Raw genomic sequence first — 13457 nt, 5'->3', positions numbered from 1 at the left:
TATGGGACAAAATATTATGGTTAAAAATATTATGGTCTTCAAAAACTCCTCTTCACCGATGTGGGACAAACATTAACATATTTTAAAACTAATACATAAATATAGTGGGCCTTTTCTAGATAAAGAGCTATTCTGAACTCTGAAGTCTATTGCACAACTTAACTTTTAGATTATTGTGGAGTTCTGTTCAATTCGTCGACGTTGCTTCTGGAGTTTCGCTGGGGCTCTTACAATATTGGACGTGGGCTTTACTACTTAGACTATTGCTAATTAAGTAGAGACCTAAACAACGCTCATTATAATTTTTGTGAATCAAAAGAGTATACTACTACATTTGGATAAATAAAATATTTCTAGAAAAAAACCAGCGTAAGAAGAGGGAGGATGACTTTTGTAACCTAAAAGCATAATAGTTTACTCTTTAAAAAATTCTTTTATAAACTGTTTAGTTTCTTGATCAACAAGTTACTAAATCTAGGACGAGTGAAAGTGCCGCCGAGGAACATATCGGCCATGACCTTATACATGGCCTCGGTCAAGTGCACTCCATCCCAATTGATGTATTGACTCGGATCTTTACACGCCGTAGCTGCAGCCGTCCCACACGTCTGGAACACCTGAAAGTTGTACGGCTCTCCGGTTCCACAGCACGCCTTGAACTTCTCGGTGATGCCGTACATGCCAGGGTTTTGAATCACCGCACGGTACGCGTTCCAGTAATCTGCGTAGACTATTGTGGCATTCGGATACTTAATCCTGCATTTGTTACATAAATATTAGTATTAAAAACAGAAATTTTAATATTGTTTCTATCGATTCGTTCTTATTTAACGCATTTCTAACATAAATTAAATACATATAGAGGACAGCAACTAATATTATAGTACCACAGTTTCTGAAGTACTATTAAGTTGATTTTAAAGATAATGCAAGTACAACCACGAGAGGTTTGTTTTTCTTACCTATCAAATCACCTCGAAACAGTAATACTATATGATATCCTAAAATTTATGAGTTATGACATTGATGTTCAATAAATTTCCAATCGCAGGAAATTTTAATATGCTTATACTAAAATGTAATCTTAATTAAATAATTGAAGGGTGCTTTTTTTTCAAGAATTTGGATGAGTTTGATATATACATTTTATTCTTATAGACTGAGTTTAAAATGTGTTTTTCTAAAGTCATACTAATAACTTCAAATCATTTTTTTGTGTGTGTTAAAGAAAATATTTTAAATCTTTCGAATTACTAATCATGTGACATGCAAACTTATATATCTTGGTTAAGCATATGTTTAAAACCAGAGTATTAGAAATAAATAAATAAACTGACCTAAGTTGTTTAAGTTTCGATTGAAGAGCAAGATTGTGAATGTAACTTTGGTTATTGGCACTCTTCACACATCCTAGACTGTCCCGATCATCTTCTGCGGCTAATGACATTGCTAACGTCAAGCATCCAGTTGCCGGATGTCCTTGTACCAACATATATTGCACACCTTTGTTCAACAATGTCTGCAATTACGATTCAAAAAATGTTATCAACGAACATCATACAACGAATTCAACCCAAACCGGTCGGTTAGGTCCATGTTTACAGACTTCTTGCTATCTCTATTATCTCAAGCATGACTAGTCGGTTGAATCACTTCAGTGTCATGACTTGCCAATATATGTAAAAAATAAAAATAAAATAAAAATCACTTTGTTTGATTTTATATAATTAAATAACGCAACCTGGTCCGTAATATGTAAGATATATGATATTTTTATAAACATTTTTGATAAAACTAACTAACCATCCCTAATCCATATTGCAAATTATGTAACAGAGAGGTGATTATTCAAAATTACCTCCAAAAACCTTGTAAAAGTTGAAATGCTAAGTCGTCTAATGGTATCGCTTGACACAGTAGATCCAAGGGTGTAGGCATAATCGTTAACTCCGATTTCTCCGATCCAAAAGAGAGAATCTTTAAACAACGAAACCTTCTGATCGTTTCCAAGTGTCTCTAAATACTTGTCGAACCAGCCAAGCTCTGTTTCTATAGACTGAGGAGTCATATCAAGCGTTAGATTGTTCTTCACGAAAAACGCGTGTTTGATCACCGTAGCTCCAGAGACGGCGAAGTTAACGCCGTGAGTATCCCTGGCCGTGCCGTTACTACCTTTGGTTGATCTCAGGCCAAGATACGGTGGCAGAAACGGTAGGTTCATCGACTGTGCCACGAAGTCGATGGCGAGACGGCCGTCGGTGTAACGGTTCGTTGGCCGTCCGAAATAAGTCATGCCGTATGGAGGACTTGACAAGTGTCCGAATCCGGCTGGTCCTTCTCCGGAGCGTGAGTTTCCGGTGTCGGTGAAAGAGTCGCCGAAGGCGTAGATTTTGTTGAATGGATGGTGGACGTTCGGAACTGGCGCCGCGGAGGAGACGGTGGAGAAGAGGAGGATCACGGAGGAGACGGCGGTTGTGAGGAGGAGAGAGATGGAGGAAGGCATTGTGTGAAAGGAAGTGAGTTTTGAAATTAGAGGTTATAATATTATGAGAGTGGTCGTCGTGTGTTATATATGTAGTGGTGAAATAATAAAATATAAAAACGTATTTATTGTTAACAAATTTCTGGTAGATGAGATCCAAATTTAGTTTTAAATTATTTTGAAGAATTATATATAGTCGATTTTGGTTTTTTGTTAGTATCCCCGAGAACTCTAGCTATAGAGGAGCCATTTATAGCCTTAGATGAAAATTTGTGGTGCTTATATTTTTAACAAAGAAAATAACAAAAAGAAAAAAGCATGTGTAAAGCTTAAACCCCACCAAATATTTGGGAATTGGATTGGATGATTGAATTTTTTTTATGTGGTCTATACATGTATATCTTCTTGTATGATTGGTTTTAAAAGTTTCTTTTTGTTTTTTTTTTTATGTTAATATGTTAAATTGTTTTTTAAAGGCATAATATTTGAAGGTTTTTAATACAAAAATGTGCAAATGTAAACAGAAGTTTTAACTAGTGACCCGCAATGCACTTTTTTGTTATATCATCATCCAACACACAATATTTAAAAAAGACTTTTTTTTTGGTTTGATGAATATATTTTGACATTCATTCAAAAAAAAAAAAAATGTTAAAAACGATCATGGTGGCACTATACTTAGGTTTGGACCTAGCGTTCAGTTATATGCAATAATACAATATGAACTATCTTTGGGCTATTTTAACCAAAAAAAAAACTATTTTTGGGCTATGACATTAATATGAGAAAACATATTAGATATTATAATTGAAAAATAAGGAAAGAAGAAAAAGTAGGTGAGGCATGGATTGGAGGTGGTTAATGTAGTTGGCTGTGGAGGGATTACTAGTTAGCCATTAAATATATCTCAGCCATCCCTCATGATCATTCTCGCAACGTGCGGCAGCTAATAAGTTCGGCGATTGAAAGTGTACTTCATACATGGTCGGTTTAAGTAGCAAAGATTTAGCTCCTCGTAGCATCTAAATAAGTTTTAAAGAAAATATGTCCTTACAAATTGATTTTTTCAAAACCGAATATTTTTTATTTTATTTTGTTCGCCATTTTGTTTTAATGTTTTCTTTGTCATTTCACATATACTATGTGGTCTTTTCTTTTGTTAAGTTCCATACCTATAATTGTATCATGACAATGATTGTAATACTTATAAGACGTTCGTTATTTAGCATTTATATTTTGATGTTAATCGGATAGTTAGCTACAGACAATGTACTAAAAGACAATTCCAATATCATTAATAGTCATTTTGTTGATATCATATACTAAGAAACCATATATGTATATGTTGGACCATCTTTTTCCTCATTGGTTGGTTACATTTTGCTGTCATAATTTATTTTCGTAGTGACCATACATAAGGTTTCGTAACCTACAGGTGTCTTGTGCAGAGTGTGAAGTGAATGCGAGCCCATTCATTAATCTTGTTGCAATTTTCCTAAAGGTTGAAACTTTTAGGTCAATGATAATGATATTAGTATATCGTAATAATAGCTACGATAAAGGGAGAAATCTGGAGAGTTCCTCATTCTTGTTAATGCATTGTCTTATCTTTTCTAATCCTTTAGTTGTAAATGGTCGCTTGGCCAGTTTTTAAGTTGTAAGCATGGAGGTTCGAACCCAATCAGATTGGAAATAACATGGAGCATTTAAGACCATGATGCCACTGTCGTCTGTCGGTGTTAGATCATGCAGTGTTTTACATTCTCGAGGGGGTCATCATCGGTTATAGTATAATTGCTTCTTTCTTTTTACAATTTGAGTTAATGCTTTTTTAATTATTGGTCTCGCTAAAAATATTTTATTCATAGTAAAGTGTTTTATTTCAAATTATATATTGTGGCATATAAGATATGAGAGAATAGTTAAAGTATGTTAAATTATGTAAAGTCTACATCATACTATTTTTTTCCAAATATTAGTAATTGTTTTATGTTGAAATGAATACTATTAAGTACTGTTTACACTAGTATTTTTTTTGGATTCACTACAGAAAATTAAAAATATGAGAAAGACTAACAACAAGATACTAATCAAACGAAGTAGTGATATCAACATATCAATATCATTTATTATTCATGACCGACATAAAGGGTTATGGTTTCGTCATGCATGTTGGTTTACTTGAAAGGTTGGCACATCTTTACGGAGTAGTTTATTTGTTCATTCAAAATCGATCGTGTACAAGTTTTCTGAATCCAAATTTTATGTTATTCTAAGTTTAACTCGATCGTTGGAGTTGAGCCTTGATTTTTGTTCTTTCAAATCATAGTTACGACTTATGAGTCTAATAAGTTACGGGTTGGTAAAAAAAAAAAAAAAATTAGCAAAACTCAACATTTCAACGTTGATGTTTTTCCTTACATACAACATTTAAAAACTTAAGTTTGGTATTCAGTGAAATATTATATTAAACACATCAAAATGAAGTTAATTACCTATGAAACTTCACTTATTAAGTTTCGTTTGTATCTGAAATAAGTATGTGTTTACAACTGATAGCTATTTTCTTTTTATAATTATTTCTCTTAACCAACCCAAATTTGCGATATAATTAATATATACACTGAATGAATCTTATTATATGGGCCTAGAAAAACAAAATCCAGTGATATGCATATAATACGTTATACATAGTTTCATCGTCGTCCCATCGATCTGTAAGGAAATGGTTTAGGGGACATTGCTTTTAAGCCTCAAATTACGCTTGGTAATTTGACGATCACTGATTGGGGTCTTTGTTTTAAGTTGAAAAGTTTTAACACCTTCTTAAATACTACTACAAATTAGTTGACGAAGTTGAACGCCAACCATCGTAGAACGACGTATACTTTAATAGCCCACACAACCTAGGTAGAATATATTCTATACTTTTTTTTTTTTTTTTTTTGAACAAAGAATATATTCTATACTTTAAAAACTAAAACTTATAGCTAGAGCCTAGAATTAACTGAGAAATGTCAAAACTCAAAATCCTTTAACATGGATTAATCCGAAAGATTTATTCTTCTTTTGCAAATTTATGATTTTTTTTCTCTCATAAATTATAAAAGTTCACACTGGATAGACCATATAACATATATAAACATTTAGAATAATCTCTATTTGTCACTACTTAGAGGTAGAGACAATATTACATTAGCAAAAATACAATAAAAATAGTAATATTTTTGGATAAAAAAATACTGAAATAGAGTAGGTGAAAAAGGCAAGAACTTTTGGCATGCTTCACGTTATTTCTAGTCTATTGCTCTCGATGACCATTTCGTTTTTTCTTTTTAATTAAAAAATTACAAATTAAATTTAGGTATTTCTGTTGGGAAAGCCGCGGGAAAGAAGAAAGAAAAGGTGGTGAGACTTGAGAGAGAATATNAAAAAAAAAAAAAAAAAAAAAAAAGAGAGATTTTGGTTTTGTTTTCAAACGACGACCTCTTCTCCTCTCTCCTCCTCTTATATTACATTTTCATCTCTCCTTTTTTTTTGTCTTTCCCAGATCATCATCATCACCTTCTCTCTTTCTTTAGGTTTTTTTTTTTGCATTTCCTCGAATCAAATTCGAATTCCTCTGTTCAGATAACACGAGATCCTCTGTTCTAATATCGAACGATGGCAACGGTAAGAACAAAACCTATCTCCTTTTAAAGAAAGACAATTTCACATCTGAATTCTCTCATATTATCGAATTATGATTCATCTTTGTCATTTCATTTTGTTGATACGTTTTTAAAGTTCTCTCCTCCTTTCATACAATCTTTTATCTTGAAAAAAGTCTTGAATTTGTGCCAAGAACCATTGCCAAAAGTTTCAGAAATCTGCATTTTTTTGATGATGAACGATTCTGTTTCTGCATGGTTTTGTAGGGTAATAGAGGGAGACAATTGCCAAAATTCGGGGAATGGGACGCGACCAATCCAGCATCAGCACAAGGATTCACTGTCATTTTCAACAATGCTCGTGATGACAAGAAGACCAAGAAAACCGCTGTCGCAGGACCCGAGAGTATTGTTACACCTCCTGTAAACCAAGAACCTCCAAAAACCAACAACCATCATCAGAACCACCGTAACAACAACCATCATCAGAACCGTAAATCCGAGACCCCTCGATCAAAGGTACTTTCTTTTTTCCGTGATAGAATCGTGTGTTCATTGCATAATTCTCTCCGCTTATAACTTGGTTTCTTTTTTCCTCTTTGGTTGTGCAGAAGAAATGGCTTTGTTTCCGTTAACTCTGGCACTGGCTCTGTTCTGAGGAACCTGATTAGCAAGCAGAATCGTGGAACCGAGTGATCTCCAACAAATTACAGCGATCAAACCTGTGTGATCGTCTAAGATGTTGTAGGAAACTTCTCTTCTTCTTCTTGCTCGTTGAGTTTCTTGGTTTTTTTTCCACTTGTTTTGGCCACATTTGGGTATATGAATATACATTTTGCTTGCTACTTCTTATTAGTTAGGCTAATTGCAGCTAAATCTAGAGCAACTCTGTTCCAGGGTTTAGCTCCAATCACATACAATATGAACCAACCATGGTGAAATTTATTTAGGAATTAGGTTTCAAGCAAGTAAACAACCAATGAAAGAAACAGGCAGGCTCCATTTAACCTCAAGAGTCAAAGGGTAGTTACAGATTACAAAAGTTTCCTTGGTGAAAATTTGTCAAACGCACTGAGGATAGGCTTGCCACATAGAGAGATATTGTTTGGAGAGTACAGTTTAACCTAATCGTTTAGTTAAGAAATTTCAAACCCATGATAGAGACACAAGGTATCAATAATGTAAGTTCCTGAATGTTTTGGTTGTCAATTCCAACCGTCACTTTCATTCCCATTTGCACCGACCTGAGGAGGTTCTACAATGGCCTGGGAGCTTTCTGCCGAATAAGGTGGCTGGACGGAATGGTCGAATCTACAAGCTGGACCGAATTTGCAGATGCCGTACCGACTGTAATGTGTGCAGACGCTTTGATCCTACATATCAGTTATGCAATCAGTCAAAACCCGAGAGACTTCTATATTGAACATTTCAAAAGGGGCTATTACAAGAGTCAAAGAGTTCATCAAACATTCAAGAACTACGAGCACTAATTAAAGAAAGACTATCAATAAAAAAGCCAGCAACTTTCTAATACTAGCACACAAGAACAGAGACGACGGAAGGAGAAAAAAAAACGAACTTACAGGTCTAAGGGGTAAACCCTTGTCATTGAGAGCATAAGGAGGCAGCTTTGGCAACCGATTCTTAGGATGGTGGTATCTGCAATTGAATTTGAACTTGCAGTCCCCAGTTTTCATATAATAACTGCACTCAGGTTGGTCTGGACGTTCAGGAAATTCTTCAGCTGGCATTTGATATCGGTATTGTGACAACATACTTGTTTCAGCAGAGGTATTGTTCATAAGGTATGTGGTGGAAGGGGTAAACACACCCCTTTCAGATGAATACACAGAAGCCTAGGCAGATAAGAAAACCAAAGATAAAGTCATCGTTGATGATTCAGATAGAAATAATATATCATTAAGATCGAATGCTAGTGTACATACTACCTGATAGCTATTCCATTCCGGAGTTTGAGAAGGAACTCCATGAGTTTGTGACAGCATGACTGGAATAAAAGGAGTTGAACCATTGGCATGCCTTGGTGAAGACCAGGAAGTTGAACTTGCTTGGAATGTGGACTTTGGAGAAAATGATCCAATGGATACATTATTATTACCACGAAACGATGGGGAGTCGGTTCCTCCGATGGTTGTAGGATCAGGATGATTAAACTTACACTCAGCACCAAATTTGCAAGAGCCATTGCGCATGTAGTAAGGACACTCCACTTCTCCCTACCGATGGTTGAAACACCATTATGTAGCTTTGAAAAGACTAGCAACAGAATGTTAAGAAAATGGCATCAATTAAATGGCAAATACCGGTCTAATAGGAAGGCCGAGGAAGTTAAGCTCGGGTGCTGAGGCCAGACAAGAATTTGTTTTGGAATGGTTGAATCTACAAGTTTCTCCATATTTGCACCCTCCAGTCCGAAAGTAGTACTGTAAACCTCATGCAAGGAATTGGAGCACATGAACCGGATATGAGTAACTTACATTTGAAAAAACAAAGAAAAAGGGAGACTTGAAAATGCAGATCAAGATGATAGAATGAAACTTCAGAAAACAAACGTCTGATACATGACGAGAGCATGTAACAAGGTTAATAAAGAGAAGTAACATTAACCTTGCAATCTATTTGTCTCAGATTATCACCATCCTCTTCCTTTTCTTTTACCTTATTATCCCTAGCAATCTTCGATACAATCTTCAATCCCATTAGAAAAAACGAAAATAAAAGATCTTAGCTAAAACTAATCATTCATTCTGATCAATCAATACTTTTGAAGCACACAAACCCTTAAACCAAAAGCAACATAGATTGGTTCCATCAGAAGCAAACACGAAAATAAAGCTTTCTCCTTTGGTGTAGCAACGAAGCACACAGCACTAATTATATAGTATTATCTTACTCACAAAAGATATACGCATGTGCCACTGATTTAAAAAATGATGCATCTTTATAAACAAATCTTCTTCACTAAGATCAATTAAAACACACAATTAAGAACCAATATCCTTGTCAGAAGCAAACGTGCAAGAAGTTAGAAAAGTGTAAGAATTTGAAAGTTTTTTACTTGGATTTTTCTGGAAAGAGGATGATTGAATTTGCAAGTGGATCCGAATTTACAGCTCCCTGTCCTCATATAAAACGAGCAATCCTCTTCTCCTGGCCTCACTGGATACACAGCTTCGCTCCCCTCACTCTCGTTCTCACTCCAACCATAACCATCACCGTCTCCATTTTCTTCTTCTTCATCTTCTTCCTGGGTGATCTCTACAGCATTCGAATCCAAACCTCCACTACCCTCACAGACGCCGCCACTCATCCTCGTCTCACTCTGCTCTTTCGTAACTCCATTCAAACCCACATTCTTAAACTGGTCACTCAAGTCCTCCTCCGTTTCGTGATTGATGACATCAGAAAGGGATCGATCAGCAGATAAGTCACCAGAGTAAGATCCAGAAACAGGTTTTGCCTCAAACCCATCTGCAATTTTTTCGGAATTGGCCATTTTTTTTTTCACAAATCAGTAAATCACATTACAAATAAAAAACCCTAATTTCAAGGAGGGATTTAAGAAGAAGATCAAAGGGTTGAATAAAGTTGTTTCCTTTATTTTTATTTTTTCTATAGAGACTTTAAAGTTTATTGTCGTCTACAAACGTCACGAATGAGAATCCCAAAGAAACCGTTGCTTTTTAATACTTATGTTGACAAGTTTATTGTCGTCTACAAACAGCTTTTTCATACTTCCACAATAGCCATGTGTTGAATTCATACATTTGACTATTGATCTGGCCTAAACATACATTATGTTTCTGAATATTTGAATTTTGTACCCCAACTTTGAAATCAATACCCCAAGTATAAATGTTGTGCCATAGCATACAAAAGCGTGTTTATGGTCTAACTCTGTTAAGCTTCCATTTAATCAAAATGACGTTGATTCCACGTGTGCGCAGCAATTCAAAACGATGTCGTTTTGGGAAAACAGAGAGTCTAAAATTTTGGCCAAAACGACGTCATTTTTTATTTCTCTCCCAAATCTCTTTTCCTCTCTCCCGATACTCTCTAGCGGTGGAGGAACCCTAAAATTTGGGCATTTTCAATTTCAGGTCAATCTGAAACTTTAGATTCTCTGTTTGGCCAAAATGTTAGATTCTCTGTTTTCCCAAAACGACGTCGTTTTGAATCGCTGCGCACACGTGGAATCCACGTCATTTTGATTAAACAGAAGCTTAACAGAGTTAGACCATAAACACGTTTTTGTATGTTATGGCACAACATTTATACTTGGGGTATTGATTTCGAAGTTGGGGTACGAAATTCAATAATTCAGAAACATAATGTATATTTAGACCAGATCAATAGTCAAATGTATGAATTCAACAGAGAGCTATTGTGGAGGTATGAAAAAGCCGTTTTTCCCCATATAGCTTTTGTACATGCACAATTTTTATGCGTTTCTCTTAACTTTTGCAATTAAGTTCCATATTTTAAGGTTTATGATCTCATATACACCTCAACTTTCTGATTGAACAAGCAGCCCCCTTTTATTCTTTATCAGAAGTTTACAATAGGATTGATTGTTATAGACTCAAAACAGTAAAAAAGAAGACGAGAATCTGTAAATGCAACAACAATTGACTGTTTCCAAATGTTAAGACTTTGACTAAAATAATGCCTCCCAAATCCAANAGCTTCCATTTAATCAAAATGACGTTGATTCCACGTGTGCGCAGCAATTCAAAACGATGTCGTTTTGGGAAAACAGAGAGTCTAAAATTTTGGCCAAAACGACGTCATTTTTTATTTCTCTCCCAAATCTCTTTTCCTCTCTCCCGATACTCTCTAGCGGTGGAGGAACCCTAAAATTTGGGCATTTTCAATTTCAGGTCAATCTGAAACTTTAGATTCTCTGTTTGGCCAAAATGTTAGATTCTCTGTTTTCCCAAAACGACGTCGTTTTGAATCGCTGCGCACACGTGGAATCCACGTCATTTTGATTAAACAGAAGCTTAACAGAGTTAGACCATAAACACGTTTTTGTATGTTATGGCACAACATTTATACTTGGGGTATTGATTTCGAAGTTGGGGTACGAAATTCAATAATTCAGAAACATAATGTATATTTAGACCAGATCAATAGTCAAATGTATGAATTCAACAGAGAGCTATTGTGGAGGTATGAAAAAGCCGTTTTTCCCCATATAGCTTTTGTACATGCACAATTTTTATGCGTTTCTCTTAACTTTTGCAATTAAGTTCCATATTTTAAGGTTTATGATCTCATATACACCTCAACTTTCTGATTGAACAAGCAGCCCCCTTTTATTCTTTATCAGAAGTTTACAATAGGATTGATTGTTATAGACTCAAAACAGTAAAAAAGAAGACGAGAATCTGTAAATGCAACAACAATTGACTGTTTCCAAATGTTAAGACTTTGACTAAAATAATGCCTCCCAAATCCAATGGATTAGTTGATCTCTTTATGATAGTGTCTATATATATATATATATATCATCTTTTTTTGGTCTTCTTGACTGAATGACCTGTCTTCCGTTTATGCCGGCTGAAGTCAGAGACAAATCTGAATGTTTGATCACACCCCGGTTCAGCGCATATGTAAGGCCTAGCACCTGTGTGAACTCTTACGTGCTCGGTTCTAGACCAAGACCATTTGAAAGTCATCTTACATCCTTTCCATGGACATTTCAGGGGACGGTCATCTGAGTGAACGCGCTGGTGTTGAACCAAATACTTGTGTGAGAATAAGTTTTTACCACAGCCTTTGATAGGGCAGATGTTTCTTTTATGCAAAGCCAACTGTTTTTCTGTACTGAAACTCATCGTGCAACCCTCCATGTCACATTTGTACGCCGCACATTCCTCTTCTTCTTCTACATCTTCATCCACATCTTCTTCACTTGCAACTCTGGAGAAGGAAGCATTACTATTTCTTCTCTTACCAATCTTCTTTGGTTTCGTTTCTAAAGTCCCTCTTGAGGGCTTCGGTATTCTCACCCTAAGCCGTGTGCTAGGTCCTTCCATGCAAGGATTAAATTCTTCATTCGTCTCTCTCGGACTCTGAACTATCTCGTTTTTTACTTTTCGTTTAGCTGTAGACGTTGTTTGTCTTTTCCCTGTAATGCAAAAATCTTGTTCCTCTACAGAATCCTCAGCTGAATCATACTCACCACCTATTCGTCGACTAACTTGTCTATTTCCTTTTTGCTGATGAACATCATTGTCTTCTGAATCATATGAAACCGGATTTCTAAACACTTTTGTCCGTTTGCTCTTTGGAATACCCCTGAGGTGCCTGTAGACATTACCATCATCATGACCATACACAGAGTCCTCGTAAGCATTTCTGTCGATTGACTGTTGATACAGCTGAAAACTTTTCTCTGTTGAGCTCTCTGAAATTGCATGTTCCCTTACAGTATATTCTTCTCCAAGTGAACGGTTTGAAACCTCATCATCTGACTCAAATTCTTTAAGACCCCTGTGTCGACGAATTCCCTTGATCTGCTGATCAGACATTTGATTTGACGAATCTCCAGAAGCCGTAATCCCTGTCCCAAAATAAGTCTCTTCCTCGTTTCCGGAAGCCCTCCACTGCTGCTTATAAGAATGATCCTCTGATGTGTCATCCGAATCTCCATCTTCCCTCTTAAAAGAAGTAAGCTTCTTGCGTGGCACAGCCTTTGCTCTTATATTTCTCTTCCTACTATACGTTCTTCCAAACATTGTGGTTGCACCTCTAGAAGGAAACAATCTCTTTCCAGTGAAATCCTCATCCATAGCAGCTCGGAGATGACAACTTCTTTTAGATTCTTCCCCCTCTAAGTCCTGCTCCAGCAAAAAGGGATGCACCTAAAGAAGAGAAATATATAACTTAAATTGAACCAACGAAGCAGAAACAGAAGTATACTAATGTCCGAATTAGTAGGGCTTCAGGTTAGGTAAAAGTACCTGATGCGACATCCAAACTTTACCACACCATTTTCCAACAACATATTTCCTCTGTCGGGAAGATCTTATACCAGAAACTTCAGGTTTCGAGGGTGAGCTCGTTGCTGGTGAGCTACGACCAAATGCATTGTATATGACAGAATTGTAAGGCATCTGCTTACTATACAGAGGAGAGCGACTGAGAATAGCGCTGTAAGAAAGGTTAATACCCAATTTTACAGTCCAATCACTGTTCCCACCCTTAGCTTCAACATAATCCAACGCTGCCTGAATCGTTTCCTCATCTTCTCGGGCCACATTCCTAAATTCAGTATCATTCCAATTGTGATTGATGGC

General features: G+C 36.1%; 4 protein-coding genes across 7 annotated transcripts in view; 1 reads left to right on the top strand and 3 right to left on the bottom strand.

The window, feature by feature from the left end:
• LOC104711339 (GDSL esterase/lipase At3g48460-like) lies at positions 1–2664 on the bottom strand. Its single transcript, XM_010428039.2, has 3 exons — positions 1859–2664; positions 1338–1519; positions 1–756 (listed from the first exon to the last, which is right to left on the bottom strand). The coding sequence occupies exons 1-3, from the start codon at positions 2501–2503 to the stop codon at positions 435–437; spliced, it is 1149 nt and encodes a 382-aa protein (XP_010426341.1). The 5' UTR covers positions 2504–2664; the 3' UTR covers positions 1–434.
• On the top strand, positions 6011–6977 carry LOC104711338 (RPM1-interacting protein 4). Its single transcript, XM_010428038.1, has 3 exons — positions 6011–6154; positions 6400–6651; positions 6744–6977. Exons 1-3 carry the CDS (start codon positions 6146–6148, stop codon positions 6765–6767), a joined length of 285 nt encoding a protein of 94 aa, XP_010426340.1. The 5' UTR covers positions 6011–6145; the 3' UTR covers positions 6768–6977.
• On the bottom strand, positions 7110–9812 carry LOC104711337 (zinc finger CCCH domain-containing protein 43-like). Of its 3 annotated transcripts, none has more exons than XM_010428035.2 (6): positions 9212–9811; positions 8761–8829; positions 8457–8576; positions 8082–8369; positions 7716–7988; positions 7110–7505 (listed from the first exon to the last, which is right to left on the bottom strand). In XM_010428035.2, exons 1-6 carry the CDS (start codon positions 9647–9649, stop codon positions 7338–7340), a joined length of 1356 nt encoding a protein of 451 aa, XP_010426337.1. In that variant the 5' UTR covers positions 9650–9811; the 3' UTR covers positions 7110–7337. The 3 variants fall into 3 exon arrangements, with proteins under 3 accessions (XP_010426337.1, XP_010426336.1, XP_010426339.1); XM_010428034.2 differs by having other exon boundaries at positions 8761–8841; positions 9212–9809; XM_010428037.2 differs by lacking the exon at positions 8761–8829 and having other exon boundaries at positions 9212–9812.
• LOC104711336 (lysine-specific demethylase REF6-like) overlaps positions 11440–13457 on the bottom strand; it is a 13270-nt gene continuing 11252 nt past the window's right edge. Inside the window, exon 9 of one of the 2 annotated variants that reach the window (XM_010428030.2) lies at positions 11440–11904. In XM_010428030.2, coding sequence (XP_010426332.1) covers positions 11664–11904 — 241 coding nt within the window. In that variant the 3' untranslated portion in view covers positions 11440–11663. The remainder of the gene's footprint in view (positions 11905–13457) is intronic. The other variant, XM_010428033.2, reaches the window with a different exon arrangement.

Source organism: Camelina sativa, chromosome 9, assembly GCF_000633955.1.
Source record: "Camelina sativa cultivar DH55 chromosome 9, Cs, whole genome shotgun sequence".
Classification (NCBI taxonomy): domain Eukaryota; kingdom Viridiplantae; phylum Streptophyta; class Magnoliopsida; order Brassicales; family Brassicaceae; genus Camelina; species Camelina sativa.
This window is presented reverse-complemented; position numbering and strand designations above follow the sequence as displayed.